Source organism: Oncorhynchus mykiss, chromosome 18 (assembly GCF_057628025.1).
Source record: "Oncorhynchus mykiss isolate SJ-2025 chromosome 18, ASM5762802v1, whole genome shotgun sequence".
NCBI lineage: Eukaryota > Metazoa > Chordata > Actinopteri > Salmoniformes > Salmonidae > Oncorhynchus > Oncorhynchus mykiss.
This window is the reverse complement of record NC_143039.1, coordinates 50,320,748-50,342,782: the sequence shown is the minus strand read 5'-3', so window position 1 is coordinate 50,342,782 and position 22,035 is coordinate 50,320,748. Positions and strand designations below refer to the sequence as shown.

Sequence of the window (22,035 nt, the reverse complement as noted above, 5' to 3'; positions counted from 1 at the left end):
AGGAATATAGTAAATTCACTATGCTGCAAGTTTTAACATGTTCTGGAATTCCGTAATAATGACGTGACTGAAACGAGAATAGAAGTGGTTTAACCGTTATTTTTGTTGTTTCGTTTTAAAAAATGGAACAGTATCTCTCTATCTCTCTCATAGTGTAAACATAATTTTGATTTAAGATATACATGAGATGAAGTCATTGTGGAAGCAATCAAAATATTTACATATTTGAACAACCTGGTAAGCACTACAAAAAAAGTTTCAATACTGGGAGTGGTCAACCTGTTTGCCTTCAGAGTGAGACCAGGAGCTCGATACAAGCCCCCAAAATCGCTGCACCATATCTCAACTATGAGACTATGAGTCATTTAAGGACTCATGACCATACAAGTCATATTTTGTCAAAGAATTGAAAGGTAGTTCAGGGACATAAAATGAACCCAGTTCAAGTCGCTTTTTCAGGCTTGTCAAGTAAACAAATGTACATAAGGTTTCAACTGCAGTAATGACAAGAATTCTGTCATAGATGTGACACACATGTAGACACACACACACACACACACACACACACACACACACACACACAGGTTGGCACGCCAATACATGCAGAGACAGAGGAATGAGACCACACATAATGACACTATTACAATACAAAGGGCATGACTGTCTGAAAGTGAATTATGTAGAAGACTAAGAATGCGTTGAATTGCCTGTGCCACAGTGTGTGCCTGTTTCCTTCCCAAAATCATATCTGTATAAGTAGCTTGTATAAGTTATGTACTCATACTGAACTTTCGCTCATTCATAGGGAGTTTTTAATCTTAGGGTCATTAAAGATAATTTGATCATTAATGCCAAATTTGACTACTGTTTTATATAATAGCTATACTGTACGACACGTGTCAAACTCATTCCGAGGGCCGTGTGTCTGCGGGTTTTCGCTCCTCCCTTGTACTTGATTGATCAATTAAGGTCACTAATTAGTAAGGAACTCCCCTCACCTGGTTGTCTTGGTCTTATTTGAAGAAAAAAAAACCAAGAGACACTAGGAAGGCAGATGGGCATAAGCATCTGCCTCTGGTCAAGCATCTGACTCTGGGTGCCAAGGTTGCACGTTCGAATTCGGTGATAGAAAGTGTTTTTTGCTGGTCAAGCATCTGCATCTGGTGCCAAAGGTTGCATGTTCGAATCCAGCGATAGAAAGTTATTTTGAGACAAAATAAATAAATCATTGGAGTTAATGCATGAACTTAACCTTAAACACTTCTAAATTTGACATTTGAACTTTGATGTGTCAGAAAGATGGAGCATCTGCCTCTGGTGCCAAAGATTGCATGTTCGAATCCGGTGATATAGAAAGATGTTTTTGTGATTTTTGTTTTAAGACTATTTCAAATCTTAACCCTTACCTTAACCATTCGGAGTTAATGCCTAACTTTAAGATTTCAAAATGAATGCTTAAACCTAAATTTAACCTTAAACACTTTAAAATTTGACATTTGGAAGAACTTCGAAATGTGACGTTTGAGAAACATGGATGAACGTCTAATTCTGACATGAGACTGTGGGAGCTAGTGTGGTTTCTAGTGGTTTCTAGTGGCGTCTAGTGGTTTCTAGTGGTTTCTAGTGGCGTCTAGTGGGTTCTAGTGATTTCTAGTGCCTATATGGCATGTTGATTTTGTTTTATATTTGGCTCTAGAGTTTGAGCGGTTTAAGCTACAAAATATTATGACCCCATTCTGTTTTCCTCTCTGATGGTCACAAGGACTCGTTAGAAGCAGTGGAGGCTGCTGAGGAGAGGACAGTTCCTAATGATGGCCGGAACGGAGCCAATCGAATGTCATCTAACACTTGGAAACCATGTGTTTGATGTATTTCATACCGTTCTACTGATTCCGCTCCAGCCATTACCACGATCCCGTCCTCCACAATTAACATGCCACCAACCTCCTGTGGTTAGAAGGGAGTGTGTAAAAAAAAAACGCACCTAATGAATTTAATTCAAACATACAGTGCATTCGGAAAGTATTCAGACCCCTTGACATTTTGCACATTTTGTTCCCTTAAAGCCTTACTCTAAAATGTATTAAATTGTATTTTTTCTCATCAATCTACACACAATACCCCATAATGACAAAGTAAAAACTGTTTTTTAAGAAATGTTTGCAAATGTATAAAAAAACCAACAACTGAAATCTCACATTTACATAAGTATTCATGTGTACTCAAATCAAATCAAATTTTATTTGTCACATACACATGGTTAGCAGATGTTAATGCGAGTGTAGCGAAATGTTGAAGCCCCTTTGGCAACAATTACAGGCTTGAGTCTTATTAGGTATGACGCTACCAGCTTGGCACACCTGTATTTGGGGGGTTTCTCCCATTCTTCTCTGCAGATCCTCTCAAGCTCTGTCAGGTTGGATGGGGAGCGTTGCTGCACAGCTATTTTCAGGTCTCTCCAGAGATGTTGGATCGGGTTCAAGTCTGGACTCAAGGACATTCAGAGACTTATCCCGAAGCCACTCCTGTATTGTCTTGGCTGTGTGCTTTGGGTCGTTGTCCTGTTGGAAGGTGAACCTTCACCCCAATCTGAGGTCTGGAGAGCTCTGTAGAAATTTTTCATCAAGGATCTCTATGTACTTTGCTCCATTCATCTTTCTCTCGAACCTGACTAGTCTCCCAGTCCCTGCCGCTGAAAAACATCCCCACAGCATGATGCTGCCACCACCATGCTTCACCGTAGGGATGGTGCCAGGTTTCCTCCCGACTGGACGCTTGGCATTCAGGCCAAAGAGGTCAATCTTGGTTTCATCAGACCAGAGATTCTGAGAGTCCTTTAGGTGCCTTTTGGCAAACTCCAAGCAGGCTGTCATGTGCCTTTTACTGAGGAGTGGCTTCCTCTGGCCACTCTACCGTAAAGTCCTGATTGGTAGAGTGCTGCAGAGATGGTTGTCATTCTGGAAGGGTCTCCCATCTCCACAGAGGAACTCTGGAGCTCTGTCAGAGTGACCATCGGATTCTTGGTCACCTCCCTGACCAAGTCCCTTCTCCCCCCGATTGCTCAGTTTGGCCAGGCGGGCAGCTCTAGGAAAAGTCTTGGTGATTCCAAACTTCTTCCATTTAAGAATGATGGAGGCCACTGTGTTCTTGGTACCCTTCCCCAGATCTGTGCCTCGACATAATCCTGTCTTGGATCTCTACGGACAATTCCTTTGACCTCATGGCTTGGCTTTTGCTCTGACATGCACTGTCAACTGTGGGACCTTATATAGACAGGTGTGTGCCTTTCCAAATCATGTCCAATCAATTGAATTTACCACAAGTGGACTCCAATCAAATTGCAGACAAATGTAAAGGATGATGAATGGAAACAGGATGCACCTGAGCTTAATTTTGAGTCTCATAGCAAAGGGTCTGATGCTTAGGGTCATTGTCCTGCTGAAAGAGCTCCTTGGTCTTCATGGTGCCACTTGCATGAAACAAGTTTTTATTTTTTTATTTCACTTAACCAATTTGGACTATTTTGTCCATTACATGAAAAATACAAACACAAAAATCAATTTAAATGACAGGTTGTAATGCACCAAAATAGGAAAAACGCCAAGAGAGATGAATACTTTTGCAAGGCACTGTAGGCCATCCCTTAAGCTGGGAATGGTGTCCCTTGAGAAGGCAAGCATGAGATGTATGCCCGGAGAAGTGCAGTATTATCACAAGGAGACGTATACTTAGAGGAATGGAGGGAAAAGGAGAGGCAGAGGAGGTCGAAGAGAGAGAGAGGGAGGAAGAGGGTGAGCTTGAATAGGTAAATAATTGTGGAAAAATGGGACCTCGGTTTGTTAAAGAAGAATGGTGGAAAGTGTAAGCAGTGAGCTGCACACCAGATCGAAGACAGGATGAGAAATGGAAGTGAATGAAGGCGAAGTATCGGAGGTGGAAGGAGTGGTGAAGATCTCGGAACCCAAGGCTTGCACCGAGGGTCGGGATAAAGATGAGTCTGTGACAGTAGGAGTGACATTTTTTGGAAAAAGCGGACCCTTTCCTTTTGGCTGATCCATTTGTGGTTTCAGGGTGGGTGAAAACGGAATTAGGTGCTGTGGAATCGGTGAAGGTAACCCGAAGTGGTCTTGTGATAATTGTTTGTGTTTTGTATTTGTATTTACTAGGGATCCCCACTACTCTTCCTGGGGTCCAAACACATGAAGGCACTTACATTACATATAAAACAAAAGATAAAACAGTACATCATATAATAGTATTACACTACTACATATCTACAATACAAAATGTTTGATACCACCATACAAAATATCACAATGTATGTGTATGCATGTGTCTGTACCTTTGTGTGTCTCTTCACAGTCCCCGTTGTTCCATAAGGTGTTTTTTTTTAACCATTTAAAAAAATTCTACTGCTTGCATCAGTTACCTGATGTGGAATAGAGTTCCATGTAGTCATGGCTCTATGTCGTACTGTGCGCCTCCCATAGTCCATTCTGGACTTGGGCATTGTGAAGAGACCACTGGTGGCATGTCTTGTGGGGTATGCATGGATGTTCGAGCTGTGTGCAAGTATTTTAAACAAACAGCTTGGCACATTTAGCTTGTCAACACCTCTTACAAAAACAAGTAGCGTTGAAGTAAATCTCTCTTCCACTTTGAGCCATGAGAGATTGACATGCATGTCATTAATGTGAGCTCTCCGTGTACTTTTAAGGGACAGACGTGCTGCCCTGTTCTGAGCCAACTGCAATTTTCCTACGTCACTCTTTGTGGCACCTGACAACACTACTGAACAGTAATCTAGGGGTGACAAAACTAGTGCCTGTAGGACCTGCCTTGTTGATAGTGCTGTTACGAAGGCAGAGCAGGGCTTTATTATGGACAGACTTCTCCCCATCTTAACTACTGTAGTATCAATATGTTTTGACCATGACAGTTCACAATCCAGGGTTACTCCAAGCAGTTTAGTCACCTCAACTTGTTCAATTTCCACATTTTTCATTACGAGATGTAGTTGAGGTTTAGGGTTTAGTGAATGATTTGTCCCAAATTCAGTGCTTTTAGTTTTAGAAATATTTAGGACTAACTTATTCCTTGCTACCCATTCCAAAACTAACGGCAGCTCTTTGTTAAGTGTTACAGTCATTTCAGTTGCTGTAGTAGCTGACGTGTATAGTGTTGAGTCATCCGCATACATAGACACACCGGTGACTTGTCATTAATTTTTTCACCTCTCCCACACCGACTTCACAGAATTCAAAAGTACAATTCTTGTCTTTCATAATTTGGTCAGATATAAACGCAACAAAATAAGAAACGTCCTCTCACTGTCAACTGCGTTTATTTTCAGCAAACTTAACATGTGTAAATATTTGTATGAACACAACAAGATTCAACAACTGAGACATGAACTGAACAAGTTCCACAGACATGTGACTAAAAGAAATGGAATGATGTGTGCCTAAATCAAAAGTAACAGTCAGTATCTGGTGTGGCCACCAGCTGCTTTAAGTACTGCAGTGCATCTCCTCCTCATGGACTGCACCAGATTTGCCAGGTCTTGCTGTGAGATGTTACCCCACTCTTCCACCAAGGCACCTGCAAGTTCCCGGACATTTCTAGGGGGAATGGCCCTAGCCCTCACCCACCGATCCAACAGGTCCCAGACGTGCTAAATGGGATTGAGATCCAGGCTCTTCGATGGCCATGGCAGAACACTGACATTCTTGTCTTGCAGGAAATCACGCATAGGACGAGCAGTATGGCTGGTGGCATTGTCATGCTGGAGGGTCATATCAGGATGAGCCTGCAGGAAGGGCACCACATGAGGGAGGAGGATGTCTTCCCTGTAACGCACAGCGTTGAGATTGCCTTGCAATGACAAGCTCAGTCCGATGATGCTGTGACATACCGCCCCAGACCATGATGGACCCTCCACCTCCAAATCGACCCCGCTCGAGAGTACAGGCCTCGGTGTAATGCTCATTCCTTCGACGATAAACGTAAATCTGACCATCACCCCTGGTGAGATAAAACTGCAACTCGTCATTGAAGAGCACTTTTTGCCAGTCCTGTCTGGTCCAGCGAAGGTGGGTTTGTGCCCATAGGTGACGTTGTTGCCGGTGATGTCTGGTGAGGTCCTGCCTTACAACAGGCCTACAAGCCCTCAGTCCAGCCTCTCTCTCTCAGCACTGATGGAGGGATTGTATGTTCCTGGTGTAACTCGGGCAGTTGTTGTTGCCATCCTGTACTTGTCCCGTAGGTGTGATATTCGGATGTACCAATGTGTACCAATTGTTGTTCCATGTGGTCTGCCACAGCGAGGACGATCAGCTGTCCATCCTGTCTCCCTGTAGCGCTGTTGTCTTAGGCGTCTCACAGTATGGTTATTGCAATTTATTGCCCTGGCCACATCTGCAGTCCTCATGCCTCCTTGCAGCATGCCTAAAGCACGTTCACGCAGATGAGCAGGGACCCTGGGCATCTTTCTTTTGGTGTTTTTCAGAGTCCGTAGAAAGGTCTTTTTAGTGTCCTATGTTTTCATAACCTTGACCTTAATTGCCTACCGCCTGTAAGCTGTTAGTGTCTTAATGACCGTTCCACAGGTGCATGTTCATTAATTGTTTATGGTTCATTGAACAAGCATGGGAAACAGTGTTTAAACTCTTTACAATGAAGATCTGCAAAGTTCTTTGGATTTTTACGAATTATCTTTGAAAGACAGGGTCCTGAAAAAGGGACGTTTCTTTTTTCTGCTGAGTTTACTTGGATGTGTAGTATCAGCGTGTGTTGCTGGCATGTCATACCTAAGTTTGCTTATTGTATGACCTCTTATTTCATTCCTGTGCTGTTTGTAAATACCCTGTAAGGTTGACTGACAACCTGAAACAGGTTGCAGGCACTGGTTACAGTTTGAAGTTTTTTCTTGAGTGGGCAGCTTGATGAGAGCCAGTCAATATTTAAAATCAGCCCAAACATATACTTCTCTGTTGATATCAGACATGATCAAGCATTTCACACATGTTATCCAGATACTGACTGTTAGCACTTGGTGTTCTATAGCAGCTTCCCACAAGAATGGGCTTAAGGTGAGGCAGATGAACCTGTAGCCATATGACTTCAACAGTATTTAACATAAGATCGTCTCTAAGCTTTACAGGAATGTGGTTCTTAATATAGACCGCAACACCGCCCCCGTTGGCATTTCTGTCTTTTCGGTGGATGTTATAACCATGTATTGCTACCACTGTATCGTCAGATGTATTAACAAAGTGAGTTTCAGAGATGTTACAAGGAAGTTATTGACTTCATGGACCTTGTTTCTCAGGCTGCATATGTTAATATGGGCTATTTTAGCACTTTTCTGGATTGCTTGATTGTTTTTAATGCTTTACTGGGAAGCTTATCAGTAGACTTGCTCATGTTATTTACATTGGCGCTGATAATGCAGGGTGAGCTGCACACAGTGGTCTGAGCCAAGAGCCAAGAGTCCAGGAGCCAAGATGATTTGGATGTAGAGTATCTTCTGTTTCCAGAAGGTGTCACAGTTATCTATAAAAATGATTCCAGCTGAGCTACAGTAATATTTTAGCCAGATGTGTAATGCCAGTAGCCTGCTGAATATTTCTCACCTGTGGCCCATCAATGGTACTGGACCTGAAATTATTGGCTGTTTTTTGGAGTCTTTTAATGCTAAAATCAGTTCTTTAAAATCAATTTTTAGATGTTCCGAGCTAGCCCTCTTGCTGTTGTTTGACCCCACATGGACTATGACAGCATCAGCTCCCGGCATCTCCCGTAGATTAGTCGGAAGCAGCCTTGTTATGTCCGGTACTCGTGATCCTGGGTAGCACAGGGTTTTTGGCTTGGGCACCGAGATGTTTCTCACCATAGAGCTGCCGATGATGACAGTTAGTGATGTTGAATGGGCTGCTCTCAGGCAGTCTCACGGTCTGCTGAGGGTGGGAGCTCTGAGGATCTGTGACCGAGGTAGAAGCCACCGAAGAGGGAGACGGAATCAAGGACGAAGACGCAGGTACTTCCGGATCCGATCTGGAATGGGAATCCCCTAAGGAAGAAGGTGCCGGAACCTCTGGATCCAGGGCAGCGAAGCCGTTTCTGGTCTGTGTCAGGTCCGGACTTATCATCTCCAAGAAGACTCCCGTTGCCAGAGGACGCTGTCTTCGACTTCCACAGCGAGTGACATAACTCCATGGCTGGTTGGTTGGGTCGAGAACAGCTCTGTTCTCCAGGGAATGGGGATACCCCCCTCAGGGTTGGATCCTTTCTCAGTACCGGCCAGTCGGCTGTGGAGAGCCGACACGGCGGCGACATTTCCACCTGACCAGATCAGTGTCGGGCTACTGGGGTGGAAGAAAAATAAAAAGTAGGGGGACGTTGTTTCCCCAGTAGTTTGTGTAGGTTTGCTACCTGCTTGAGTAGCCACTTTTCCCCTGTGGTCCTCCTTAAGGAAGCAGTTGCCACATTGAAAGTCAACAGGGTCCACATTGTCCCAGAACAAAGGGAAGTAAGCACAGCTCCTGCAGTGCTGGAAACATTCAATAGTGACTTCCATTTGAGACCGCCGAGCCAGCTGGGCAAGCTGGGCTTCCGTGACTCTCCCCCTATGTGGAATTTGTCAGAATCCCGGGACAGACAGCAGCGCGTACAGCAACTAAGCCCAAAAGAGCCGCAGGATCCAAAATGAAATAAAAGCACTGTCAACTTTACAAAAACAATCAACCGAGATCTCTCGTTCAGCATTCAACAACAAACATATGTCACGCTCAGATGACGCCACTAGGTTGTGTGTTTCTGCTGGTCAGAGGGAGCAGGTGCTCCGCATCGAACCACTGGGGACAAGAAATGTCAATTGTTTTGCTCTCAAGAAAAGGGTGCCATTGAAATGAGTGATTATTGGGGTAGTGGTAAATGTGGAAGTGCACCAACTGAAGGGGAAGATTGCTGGTGTTTGTTATGCTCATTGTTTGAGCGTTGCAGACAGGGTGGCATGAGCAGTGAAACAGAAGAGTCGTTGTCTATTCTTTTGAGTTTTGGTGTTGAGTCTTTGCCCGACAAAGTGATTTGAGTTGTAGATCTGTAACAGTACAGAGAGATTGGCCAACAAGTGATATATGCTTCAGTAAGATTGGGTTTTTAGCATTTATAGCAATGGTTACTGTACTGTACTGCAGGCATGGAACGTAAGTCACGGAAAATTGAGGTTGTGTTGGCAGCTGCTGGCAGTTTATCGCACAAAATCTGCAATGCTTGTATATAGTGAGATGTGCAACAACACGTTTTGAGAACAATGATCAGCAATAGCCAATGAGAGCTCGGGAGATGATGATGTTGTTTCACATCACCCAGAATGTGTAGACTCTCAAGCAGGAGCGATGACTACTAGTATACATTCGTACTTGCCTTTAACCAAAGCGTCAAATTGTTACAGCTCTGAAGTTCACAAGCATTATTATTTAACTCAAAATGTTGGCTAGACCCGCCGCGACCGGGAGGTCCGTTGGGCGACGCACAATTGGCCTAGCATCGTCCGGGTTAGGGAGGGCTTGGCCGGTAGGGATATCCTTGTCTCATCGCGCACCAGCGACACCTGTGGCGGGCTGGGCGCAGTGCGCGCTAACCAAGGTTGCCAGGTGCACGGTGTTTCCTGGTGCGGCTGGCTTCCGGGTTGGATGCGCACTGTGTTAAGAAGCAGTGCGGCTTGGTTGGGTTGTGTATCGGAGGAGGCATGACTTTCAACCTTCGTCTCTCCCGAGCCCGTACGGGAGTTGTAGCGATGAGACAAGATAGTAGCTACTAAACAATTGGATACCACGAAATTGGGGAGTAAAAGGGGGCAAAAAAAATGTTTTACAAAAAAAAAGAAACATGTTGGCTAGGTATTTCAACTCAGTATGGCAAGCATGAATGTTTGACTGAAAGTTTATGAAGCTGGTTTGAGCTGGTCTAATCACATCATTGTTTTTGCAGACAGTGTGATACCGAGAATCCTCATGACCAAGTGAAGAATCATGTAGTGTGTAACCACCGTCTGTGCCACATCGGTTAGTGTGCACACCACTACGTTGGCAACACAAAAGAAAATATAGGAAAGACGGACATTTAATGTGAGAGGCTCAGCGATGTTAGGATTTTGAAAGTCGTGTAGTGTCCACCCGGTTCGCTGATCCTGTGGCTTTGAAAATGTGGGCGTGGAGTCTGTTTTTCTGGAAGACAGCGAAGAGGAGTGGCGAGAGAGCAGGACATCGGAAGCTCTGGACGCGAGGACACGCCCATCTCCCCAGGGATATAAGTAGCTACAGAACCCACTTGTGCAACCAAGCAGCTGCGCATTCTGAGGACACATGAACCGTTTTACCGGGGACGGTATTTGATTATGACATGAATTCGTTTTTACAATCATATGTTTTTCGAAATTCAGAAGGCCATGAGGCCGATACGTAAAGCTTATTAAAGAGCAGTGATACTATCAAGAGCAGTGTGCGGGTTTCTTCTACAATCATATGTTTAACAGGGGTGGGTGGTAGTGCGAAGCAACGGGTTTGGACCAATGATAAACCCTGTTTTGCTGATGCTATGTATTGGCCATTGTTGAGAGGCTTTGAAGCCACCGGTTGGCCACATTGGCACCCCCCAGTTGGAACAATCCTGCATAGGAATGACATGTAATGTAGTGAAGTAAAAGTAGTCAAGAATATAAATAGTAAAGTAAAGTACAGATACCTAAAAAAACTACTTCAAGTTGTACTTTAATGTATTTTTACTTAAGTACTTTACACCACTGACATTGTGGTAGCATAATGAAGATCCTGGTTGACTAGTTTTTATGTAAAATAGTAGGCCTATGACGATATCGAGTGTACCCACCTCTCTGTCAAAAGTCCTAAATCCGTCTTTCAAGAATGTGCTCGTGCCTGTTCATTGTGCACGCATTGCTTTTTGGTTCGCATATCCTTATCAAACACAGATGTCAAAATTAATGTAGGCCTAATGGAAATTGGAATAGACAATTACAAACGACTTTTATTATAAACGACCTCGAAAAAAAACTTACCCGTGCATGGTTCATAAAATAAATATATTATTTTGGGTGGATATTCAAAGCTTTACAGAAACTGAAGAAAATATGTATCCCAATATGAGGGGTTAAAAATTGCGACAATGAAGAAGAAAAACCCCAGCCTAAACTTGCAGACTGTTCCAACTTTTGCTAAATGTTTCCAGATGTTGATTGAAGCACTCTCGGGCTCTATTCTTGAATAGCCTACATTTTAAATACACAACTATGTAAACTACTCTGACGTAGAATACATTAAAACAATAATGGTTAATAGAAGTTCGGTAGGCCGATATATGACTGCGTGTAGATTCGCTGCCTCCTGAATTTTACAGTTCCAATGCATCGGGTTAGACAGTGCACTTTAATTTCCCCCACAGCTTTCCCTGACTGACACGGAAGGTGGAAGGAATCCAGTTACATGTTTTTTCCTTGAGTGGGAGGATTTAGGAATCTTGCCAATATGTGACTGAAGCAATGGAACGCTGAGCAAGAAAAGTAACAATTACTGAACGTCGCAGTGAGAAAACTTTACTTTGAAAAAGGACAGCACAACACGATCCAAATGGCAGAACAGGTAGGTCTACTATACCATTTTAATATCAACACTTGTCAAAACGTTGCACTTGAAGAGATGGTGTCTTTACTCATCTTAGAAGCAACTAATGGAGCATTCTTTTGGTGCATCGAATGGGGCATTATTTGGGGGATAACTTCCCCCACACTTTTAGGCGTCGTTCTGGTTATCTTTGGAAGTGGCACATATGTAGTTTAACCAACATTCCATAGACGTTATGCTATCCAATTTATATCATGACATATTCTATTAGATCATATTAAAATAGTCCAAGCCCTGTCTAAACCGGGGAGTTCTACTAAGCTATATAGCATTGTTTTAAGAAGGTCATACCCAAGGATAATTTTGTTATTTCATTTAGAATTTTAAGACCCCTTGAAGTATCAAAAAATTATATAAAAAAAATTGATGAAAAATTGTATTTGACCTTACTGCTATTGGCCCATACAAACGCCTTGAATAACAGATTCACTACATGGAACAACAGTCCCCAATTTTTTTTTTACATGTATTTAACCCCTTATTTTTGGCACTAAACAGTCTCCTTAAATACTTCCATTAATTTTTTCAACTGGGGACCTTCAGACGAATCTTGTGAGGCCTGTGGGCATCCTAGAGCAAAACACATAGGGGTCATATTAGTGTGTAGCCCAAACTGTTCGGATGCTACAGAGGATTTTGTGAGAAATCATGGGATGTCTCAGGGTCTGACAAACACCGCTCTAGCTCTGTCACCTTTTCACTGCAGATGCGGAAGTGCGTCAAAAGCGGATGAGGTGGATTGAGACGTATCCAATGCAAAAAAATATATAAAAAAATGGATATCTCTAGCACACGTAGAACAATGAGACAGATATTTCACCGGATGTATGAATGTGAAGCATCCACTTGGCTTTTCCACTCACTTCCAAATATGGTGGTGAGAGGAAGCCCAGTGGCCGGCAGTGGGAGAAGATTGAACGAGATGGATTTTGGCCGACATTCTGAAATCGATGAAACATTTGATCTCAATACAGTTTTCTGTTCCCTGTTTTCTGTTAGGAACATAGTGGACTAAGTTTTGTAGACTTTACCCTTTGCAAAAGTAAAAAACAAGTTATTGCACACGCACACTTCCCAGAGTAAGCGTTCCCTAACTGAAATATGCAGATGTTTGCTAGAAGGCGCCAATAGGATCTTGCTAGCTCGTGGTTGGCTCTGCCCACCTCTTTGCTTGTTCTGCCCACTATGACTAATTTGTTCCCATTGGAAATGATAGACCACAGCCTATCTTGGTTTAGTTATGAACTAAAATTGTCTCTAACTTAAACTGACAGATTTAGCTTCTGTATTTTTTATTCTGCTAATTCGATTTCCGTGGGGAGCGGACATCGAGTTAAATCCTATTGGCGCGTTTGCATATAGCCTACTTTCCTTGCACTCTTGCCAGCTTAACGTGAGTTTATATCATTTCAATGCACTGATCAGTGTGCATGCTTGGACAGCAGAGAATAATGGACAATGACAAATTAATCTAGGCCATATGTTGACTATGGAGCAAGAAGCTATTCTCAGTTGTGTCTAAGGCAGAGACTGTGTGGAAATGAAAAGCACTGGGAGTCAATCAGTCCCTTCTCATTCCATCCCCATGGCCTATGACACGGAGACCTTCTTTGGAGATAGACTACTGTGTGAGGGATGACAGCTAGACGAACAGAAAGACAGACAGACAGAATGAGATGCTCACTGTCGGCGAGCAAGCGCCTTACCATTGTTGCCTACTGTATCCATTTTGTGACATTTTTTGGCTGCAGTGAGCTATCTGTGGAAACATCATAAAATGGAGCACTGTAGTGGTAGCCTAGGCCTAGTGAGTAAGGCTTTTAATTTTTTTTTTATATCCTACCCTGACAACTGAAACAACTACATTGTTTCTGGATGTCTCAATGAATTTGGTTTAGCGTTTAGGAGATAGGTAAATAGAGTTTGAAGTCACCACTGATTCCTCTCCCTGTTGCCCAAGGTTCTTGTGCATGCCCCAGGCACAGACTGGGACCAGAACTCGGCCATGGCATTTCTAACACACCGTCCCTTTGAGACCCCCACACCGGCTAATTTTTTCCCTCAAGGCCCCCACACTGGTACGCTTTTCCACTTGAGGCCTCCATTATTAGACAGATCATTTTGTGTGAAAAACTTAAGTTAGACAGGCCCAATGGGCAAAATATTGACCAGCCCATCTGGCATTTGCCCGAAATGCCAGATGGCCTGTCCCCCCCAGCACACCCTGAAGATAAACAGTGACAGGGAGATCTGTCATAGCTACCCCAACCTGCAGGTATTTCATGTACATTCTCCATGTAGACAAGTTGTCTGAATTTTCCTTCCAATACCAGTAGGCCACTCAGTCTCTCATTACTTAAGCATACTCCTCCCCACCCAAACCACACATCGCCCACATAACAATAGCATGTTAAAATATCAATTTGTGACATAGCAAAATTCCTTTAGTTATTTAATGTTTGTGATTTAGGATATACATTTAAAAAAGTAGTATGAAGAAAAACCTGTCAGCTACAATAGATTGTGTGTTTGGTTCTTGGTTTAGAGAGAGTATGGAATGATGTTCTTCACAATGACCAAACTAACCAGTCTGTGTGACAGATTCATATGCCACAGCAAAACATAAGGTCTACTTTTGAACTTTTGTTTTAAGGTGACTTGCAACCTAGAAGTATAACAGTTCTTGTAGGAGTATAACTTTTCACTCAGCATATTATTTCTCACAATGTTTGGTTGACCACTCAGCCTTCCATGACAATGATACTGTGATACAAACACAAGTTAAACATCAGAGTGCCATCTTTGCGTAGACTTCGGACACGTGGAGGCATGCAAGATATGCACTTGAGGACGGATGTGAGTGTGTCTGAAAAAATGTTGGTATTTGGGACTAAATTGAGTGGAGATCGGTACACTTTGGCAAAAACCTGGGGAGCCTGTCTCATGAATATATTCATTTTCTTTCTTTCGTAATGATCTATTATGATAATAAACTTCACATAATAAACTTCAAAGGACTGTCAGAGGACGCTTTTCTTGTTGCTATATTATTTGATTCCCCCAATCTAACAGGCTTTTTTCTCCACCTCTGGCGCAGCACTCAGACCTGGAAAATGCCATCAACACTTTGGTCACAGAGTTCCATGCCGCTGCTGCCAATAATGGTCCCACGCTCCAAACCCAAGAGTTCAGAGGCCTCCTATCCTCCCAGCTGCCCAACTTAGTTACGGTACGTAAACTGCAACGGCCGGCTAATTTGATCCCGCCCTTCCCGGCCACACCCATTGAATCGACCAGTAAGGCGTGGCTCTGACTCTTACTACCCTCCCACTCAGCCCCAAACATACAGTACACACGACCTCCTATGACTCCCAAGGAAACACTCAGGAAAAGCTTTGAGGCGTCAATTGCCAGGTTCGATGCAAATCCCAAATTTGCTGTAATATACTGTGTGCTCATTCACCAATTGAGTTTTAAAGATGCTTTATTTGAATCTGACACCTGCTTTATTTGAATCACGGAAAAGGATAAATGATCTTGCTTTGTCTTCATGTTGGAACTGGTTGCTTAGTTGTCTGAGGCCCAAGCCTGTATTCCAGGACGAGTCTGAATTTACCAGAGGGTGACAAAGATAGCTATGCTTCTGAAAAAACAGGAAAAGGCCTGTTCAAATACATGAGCAAGTGAGGAAGGTTCAAGGTTGTTTGCTCATCTAGATGGGGGAAAAACAAACGGACAGATAAATAACAGTTTCCATTATAAACAAAGTAGCAAGAAATATGTAATTGTAATATGACTCCTTGCACCAAGTCGACTTCATCCACCATAAACTCGACAACCAAGTAGAGTATTTCTGCAACACAATAGTTAGCCACAACAGCTAGGAAATATTTGTTCAACTGTTGAAGTAAATAATATGCTTAATTACCAAGTAAATATGTTTTCCATTACATCCAGTCTTACACTTCTATAAAACCAGAATCTATTTAAAAGAAAAAGTAATGATCACATCATTCAAATGGGATTCCATTGCAAACAGCTCTTTATATTGTCTCAGCTGTAGAGCAGCATTCAGGCCAGGAAAGATTTTCCCAACTCAATTTCCTATTGTGGCTGACAGCTTTATACAATTTCAGAATGAAATTACTGTAGATAAGATTGGCTACCCAGATACTAATATTGATTACCTCATGAATACCAAACAAACGTTGCTACAGTTGTCAGAAGTTTACATACACTTTACATACACAGAAGTTTACATACACGTTTTTCAACCACACTACAAATTTCTTGTTAACAAACTATAGTTTTGACAAGTCGCTTAGGACATCTACTTTGTGCACGACAGTAATTTTTCTAACAATTGTTCACACACAGATTATTTCACTTATAATTCACTGTATCAGAATTCCAGTGGGTCAGAAATGTACATACACTCGCAAGGCTGCAGGCCCAGATGGCATCCCCAGCCGCGCCCTCAGAGCATGCGCAGACCAGCTGGCCGGTGTGTTTACGGACATATTCAATCAATCCCTATACCAGTCTGCTGTTCCCACATGCTTCAAGAGGGCCACCATTGTTCCTGTTCCCAAGAAAGCTAAGGTAACTGAGCTAAATGACTACCGCCCCGTAGCACTCACATCCGTCATCATGAAGTGCTTTGAGAGACTAGTCAAGGACCATATCACCTCCACCCTACCTGACACCCTAGACCCACTCCAATTTGCTTACCGCCCAAATAGGTCCACAGACGATGCAATCTCAACCACACTGCACACTGCCCTAACCCATCTGGACAAGAGGAATACCTATGTGAGAATGCTGTTCATCGACTACAGCTCGGCATTCAACACCATAGTACCCTCCAAGCTCGTCATCAAGCTCGAGACCCTGGGTCTCGACCCCGCCCTGTGCAACTGGGTACTGGACTTCCTGACGGGCCGCCCCCAGGTGGTGAGGGTAGGCAACAACATCTCCTCCCCGCTGATCCTCAACACTGGGGCCCCACAAGGGTGCGTTCTGAGCCCTCTCCTGTACTCCCTGTTCACCCACGACTGCGTGGCCACGCACGCCTCCAACTCAATCATCAAGTTTGCGGACGACACAACAGTGGTAGGCTTGATTACCAACAACGATGAGACGGCCTACAGGGAGGAGGTGAGGGCCCTCGGAGTGTGGTGTCAGGAAAATAACCTCACACTCAACATCAACAAAACTAAGGAGATGATTGTGGACTTCAGGAAACAGCAGAGGGAACACCCCCCTATCCACATCGATGGAACAGTAGTGGAGAGGGTAGCAAGTTTTAAGTTCCTCGGCATACACATCACAGACAAACTGAATTGGTCCACTCACACAGACAGCATCGTGAAGAAGGCGCAGCAGCGCCTCTTCAACCTCAGGAGGCTGAAGAAATTCGGCTTGTCACCAAAAGCACTCACAAACTTCTACAGATGCACAATCGAGAGCATCCTGGCGGGCTGTATCACCGCCTGGTATGGCAACTGCACCGCCCTCAACCGTAAGGCTCTCCAGAGGGTAGTGAGGTCTGCACAACGCATCACCGGGGGCAAACTACCTGCCCTCCAGGACACCTACACCACCCGATGTCACAGGAAGGCCATAAAGATCATCAAGGACATCAACCACCCGAGCCACTGCCTGTTCACCCCGCTATCATCCAGAAGGCGAGGTCAGTACAGGTGCATCAAAGCTGGGACCGAGAGACTGAAAAACAGCTTCTATCTCAAGGCCATCATACTGTTAAACAGCCACCACTAACACTGAGTGGCTGCTGCCAACACACTGACACTGACTCAACTCCAGCCACTTTAATAATGGGAATTGATGGGAAATGATGTAAATATATCACTAGCCACTTTAAACAATGCTACCTTATATAAATGTTACTTACCCTACATTATTCATCTCATATGCATACGTATATACTGTACTCTATATCATCGACGGTATCCTTATGTAATACATGTATCACTAGCCACTTTATACTATACTATGCCACTTTGTTTACATACTCATCTCATTTGTACATACTGTACCCGATACCATCTACTGTATCTTGCCTATGCTGCTCTGTACCATCACTCATTCATATATCCTTATGTACATATTCTTTATCCCCTTACACTGTGTACAAGACAGTAGTTTTGGAATTGTTAGTTAGATTACTTGTTATTACTGCATTGTCGGAACTAGAAGCACAAGCATTTCGCTACACTCGCATTAACATCTGCTAACCATGTGTATGTGACAAATAAAATTTGATTTGATTTGATTTGACACTAAGTTGACTGTGCCTTTAAACAGCTTGGAAAATTCCAGAAAATTATGTCATGGCTTTAGAATCTTCTGATAGGCTAATTGACATCATTTGAGTCAATTGGAGGTGTACCTGTGGATGTATTTCAAGTCCTACCTTCAAACGCAGTGCCTCTTTGCTTGACATTGTGGAAAAATCAAAAGAAATCAGCCAAGACCTTAGAAAAAAATGTGTAGACCTCCACAAGTCTGGTTTTAAAAAAAGCTATTTCAAAACGCCTGAGGGTACCACTTCCATCTGTACAAACAATAGTACGCAAGTATAAACACCATGGGACCATGCAGCCGTCATACCGCTGAGGAAGGAGACGCGTTCTGTCTCCTAGAGATGAACGTACTTTGGTGAAAATCAATCCCAGAACAACAGCAAAGGACCTTGTGAAGATGCTGGAGGAAACAGGTACAAAAGTATCTATATCCACAGTAAAAAGAGTCCTATGTCTCCATAACCTGAAAGGTCACTCAGCAAGGAAGAAGCCACTACTCTAAAACCGCCATAAAAAAGCAAGACAAAGATCGCACTTTCTGAGAAATGTCCTCTGGTCTGATGAAACAAAAATAGAACTGTTTGGCCATAATGACCATTGTTATGTTTGGAGGAAAAAGAGGGAGGCTTGCAAGCCGAAGAACACCATCCGAACCGTGAAGCACGGGGGTGGCAGCATCATGTTGTGGGGGTGCTTTGCTGAAGGAGGGACTGATGCACTTCACAAAATAGACGGCATCATGGGGTAGGAAAATTATGTGGATATATTGAAGCAACTTCTCAAGACTTGGTCGCAAATGGGTCTTCCAAATGGACAATGACCCCAAGCATACTTCCAAAGTTGTGGCAAAATGGCTAAAGGACAACAAAGTCAAGGTATTGGAGTGGCCATCACAAAGCCCTGACCTCAATCATATAGAACATTTGTGGGCAGAACTGAAAAAGCATGTGTGAGCAACGAGGCCTACAAACCTGTCTCAGTTACACCAGCTCTGTCGGAGGAATGGGACAAAATTCACCCAACTTATTGTGGGAAGCTTGTGGTAGGCTACCCAAAACGTTTGACCCAGGTTAAACAATTTAAAGGCAATGCTACCAAATACTAATTGAGTGTATGTAAACTTCTGACCAACTAGGAATGTGCTGAAAGAAATAAAAGCTTAAATAAATAATTCTCTCTACTATCATTCTGACATTTCACATTCTTAAAATAAAGTGGTGATCCTAGCTGACCTAAGACAGGGAATTTTTACTTGGATTAAATGTCAGGAATTGTGAAAAACTGAGTGTAAATGTATTTGGCTAAGGTGTATGTAAACTTCCGACTTCAACTGTATATGCAAATACCGATACAAATTAACATGTTCCTTGAACAAGAGCCATGGATCTGTAACCACTAGAGGTTAGCAAAGCCTGAAACATATGACAGTTAGTTGACAAAGTATACTCATGATGTGTTTATTCAGCTGCATACAGTACAGTTGAAAACTGCATACAGTACAGTTGAAAAGGGGCCATTAGTGGATTATGAAGTCAAACATGTTGACTGGAGTTATTCAGCTGAATTATTGATACAAGAATTATCGCTGAAGAAATTAGTTCTGTTAAGAATATCACCTACCAAGTAATGTAAGGCACCAATGTTATACGCTCAAAAGTGTAATAGACTAATTGCTAACTTCCTGCTAATTCATGTCTATGCATGATTACTTAATTGCTTAATTAACTGGTCAGTAATTTAAATACCGTGTACATATAGTGAAGAGTTGTTTTTGTGCTCCCTCCCCCAGACTGGAGCGTCAGAGCAGGGCCTGGGCGAGGTGATGAGACAAATGGGTGTGATGGACGGTGAGGGAATCACCTTCAATCACTTCTGGAAGTTGATCCAGTCACTGGCCACCACACAGCATGGTCTACGCTGCAGCGAGGAGGTGTCCAAGTGTTCCTGTGTGCTTCTGTGAAGGCCATGCCTTCTGACGGTGGTGTGACCTAGGGGGAACCAGACAGCCTTATAGTATGCCACCCAGTGTCAGTACCCCTTCTCACCACACTGCTCCCATCCAACCCTGGACACTCACATATTCCTCAGCCCTTCCACTACAGGCCTCTTATGTACATTCTCCATGCTTGGTAGTGCTCCATGTCAGCAGTGTTCATCTCTTTGTTCTATGCCACTTGGTTTACAGGATTTTTTTTGTACTCCCTTAGTGTTATTGGTGGTGTTGTTTCCATCCAAATATCCCTTCTATTGAAATATCCCCATTCTCAAACCTTGAAAGACATTCCTATAGCCCTATTACCAGTCTAACCACTACAAATAATCCTTAGATGACATATGACCCAAAGTGAAATCAGAAAGCCATGGGCAAGGTTTAGGTGCTAGACAATGAAAACATGTATTTACACACGGCAGTACACGTTAGTGGAAAGCTAATTTGAGCCACCAGTTGTCCACATACATACAGTACTGGTGTTGCAGAGTCCCCATAGCATGTTTCTTTAAACAATGTTTTCCACCACTGTGGTATTGCTGTTTTGTATTTATATTTTCTAATTCTCTTTATTCTGGCCCATGTGATAACATACTAAAACATGACAAGAAATTATATAATAAAGATCAAAAGAAATTGCAACAATGGTGAACTCTGTTATTTGTATTTATTTTTGTTGAATTATTACTCAAATCATTAATCAACATATTACCCACTGACAGATTCGCATTTTACGAAATACATTTAGCGATGAAACAAAAAAAGAATCATAGACATATTTCAGTGTATTAACTAGAAGGTGAATGGTTGTCACCACTATACAGCTGTCACACCCTGGCCATTTATTCTCTATTTTGGTTAGGCCAGGGTGTGACTAGTGTGGGCATTCTAGTTTCTTTATTTCTATGTTTTTTATTTCTTTGTTTTTTGCCGAGTGTGATTCCCAATCAGAGGCAGCTGTCTATCGTTGTCTCTGATTGGGAATCATACTTAGGTAGGCTTTTCCCCACCTGTGTTTTGTGTGGTGGTTGTTTTCTGTTTAGTGTCTGCACCTGACAGAACTGTTTAGTTTGGTTCACCTTTGTTATTTTGTTGCGGTGTTCAGTTTTATTACAAATCATGAACGCCTACCACGCTGCAGCTTGGTCTCCTTCTTCATCCGACGACAGCTGTTACAACAGCACACATATTGTATTCAGTGTGTAATTGTTACACTCTTACCACAGTGTTATACATCACTCTGTCTAATTAATCTATTTATTTTAAATTGTTCAATCTAAACGTTCAGTTTGTAGATTCGCGTTCTTCCATGACAGCTATTAGAACGCATTATTTTTGCATGAGTGCTAGCAATTCCAGTGCATCCCTGTACGGAGAATGCCATTCTAAAATTCTGAACTACCACTCTGAAACCCCAATGCTAAGAGCAATGGTATCTTCCTAAATCAGCAATATAGTTTCACAGGCACATTATGCTTCACAATTATTCAAATAACCAAGCCAACCCAGCTACTTACTTACTTGATTAGGCCTTTGGATACCTTACGGAACATAGCCAACCCAGCTACTTACTTACTTGATTAGGCCTTTGGATACCTTACGGAACATAGCCAACCCAGCAACTTCATCTTATTGTAGAACTGTACTCAATGGATAAACCTACAGATGGATGAATATTTAAAAGATAGTACAGGAATCAACCTTTGAAATTATTGTACATTTTTGTGTGAATGACCGTGTACCAATATTAACTAGAACCACTGTAACAACGATTCCAATTTTGTAATCTCCTTGAATAGGGTCTAGGTCATCTAGCAGCCATGTTCCATCCTCATGCTCTGCATCCTCTTGCGTTCCCCGAAATAATTCAAAAGATGAAAACACGTATTTATTCATGACCTTACCACGTTCGGGCCAAGGGTCGTCTCCTACTGGTTGTAACAAATTCCCTTCTGGTGACTGTTATCAGCACCTCACAACCTTGAGCTGCACACTCCACTCCCCATCCCCCCAGGACCGG

At 42.9% G+C, this 22,035-nt stretch overlaps 1 protein-coding gene across 1 annotated transcript; it reads left to right on the top strand.

Annotated features, from left to right (window-relative positions):
* The first annotated feature begins 10,338 nt into the window (after positions 1-10,338).
* Positions 10,339-20,660, top strand: LOC149975551 (protein S100-A13-like). The gene is made up of 3 exons (XM_090208727.1): positions 10,339-11,657; positions 14,797-14,928; positions 19,815-20,660. The coding sequence occupies exons 1-3, from the start codon at positions 11,646-11,648 to the stop codon at positions 19,983-19,985; spliced, it is 315 nt and encodes a 104-aa protein (XP_090064853.1). The 5' UTR covers positions 10,339-11,645; the 3' UTR covers positions 19,986-20,660.
* The last annotated feature ends 1,375 nt before the right edge of the window (positions 20,661-22,035 follow it).

Bases quoted from the DNA above. Each gene is read 5' to 3' on its own strand.
- LOC149975551 (XM_090208727.1), top strand. The intron at 14,929-19,814 runs GTACGTAAACTG...TCCCTCCCCCAG, and splicing joins AGCTGCCCAACTTAGTTACG to ACTGGAGCGTCAGAGCAGGG.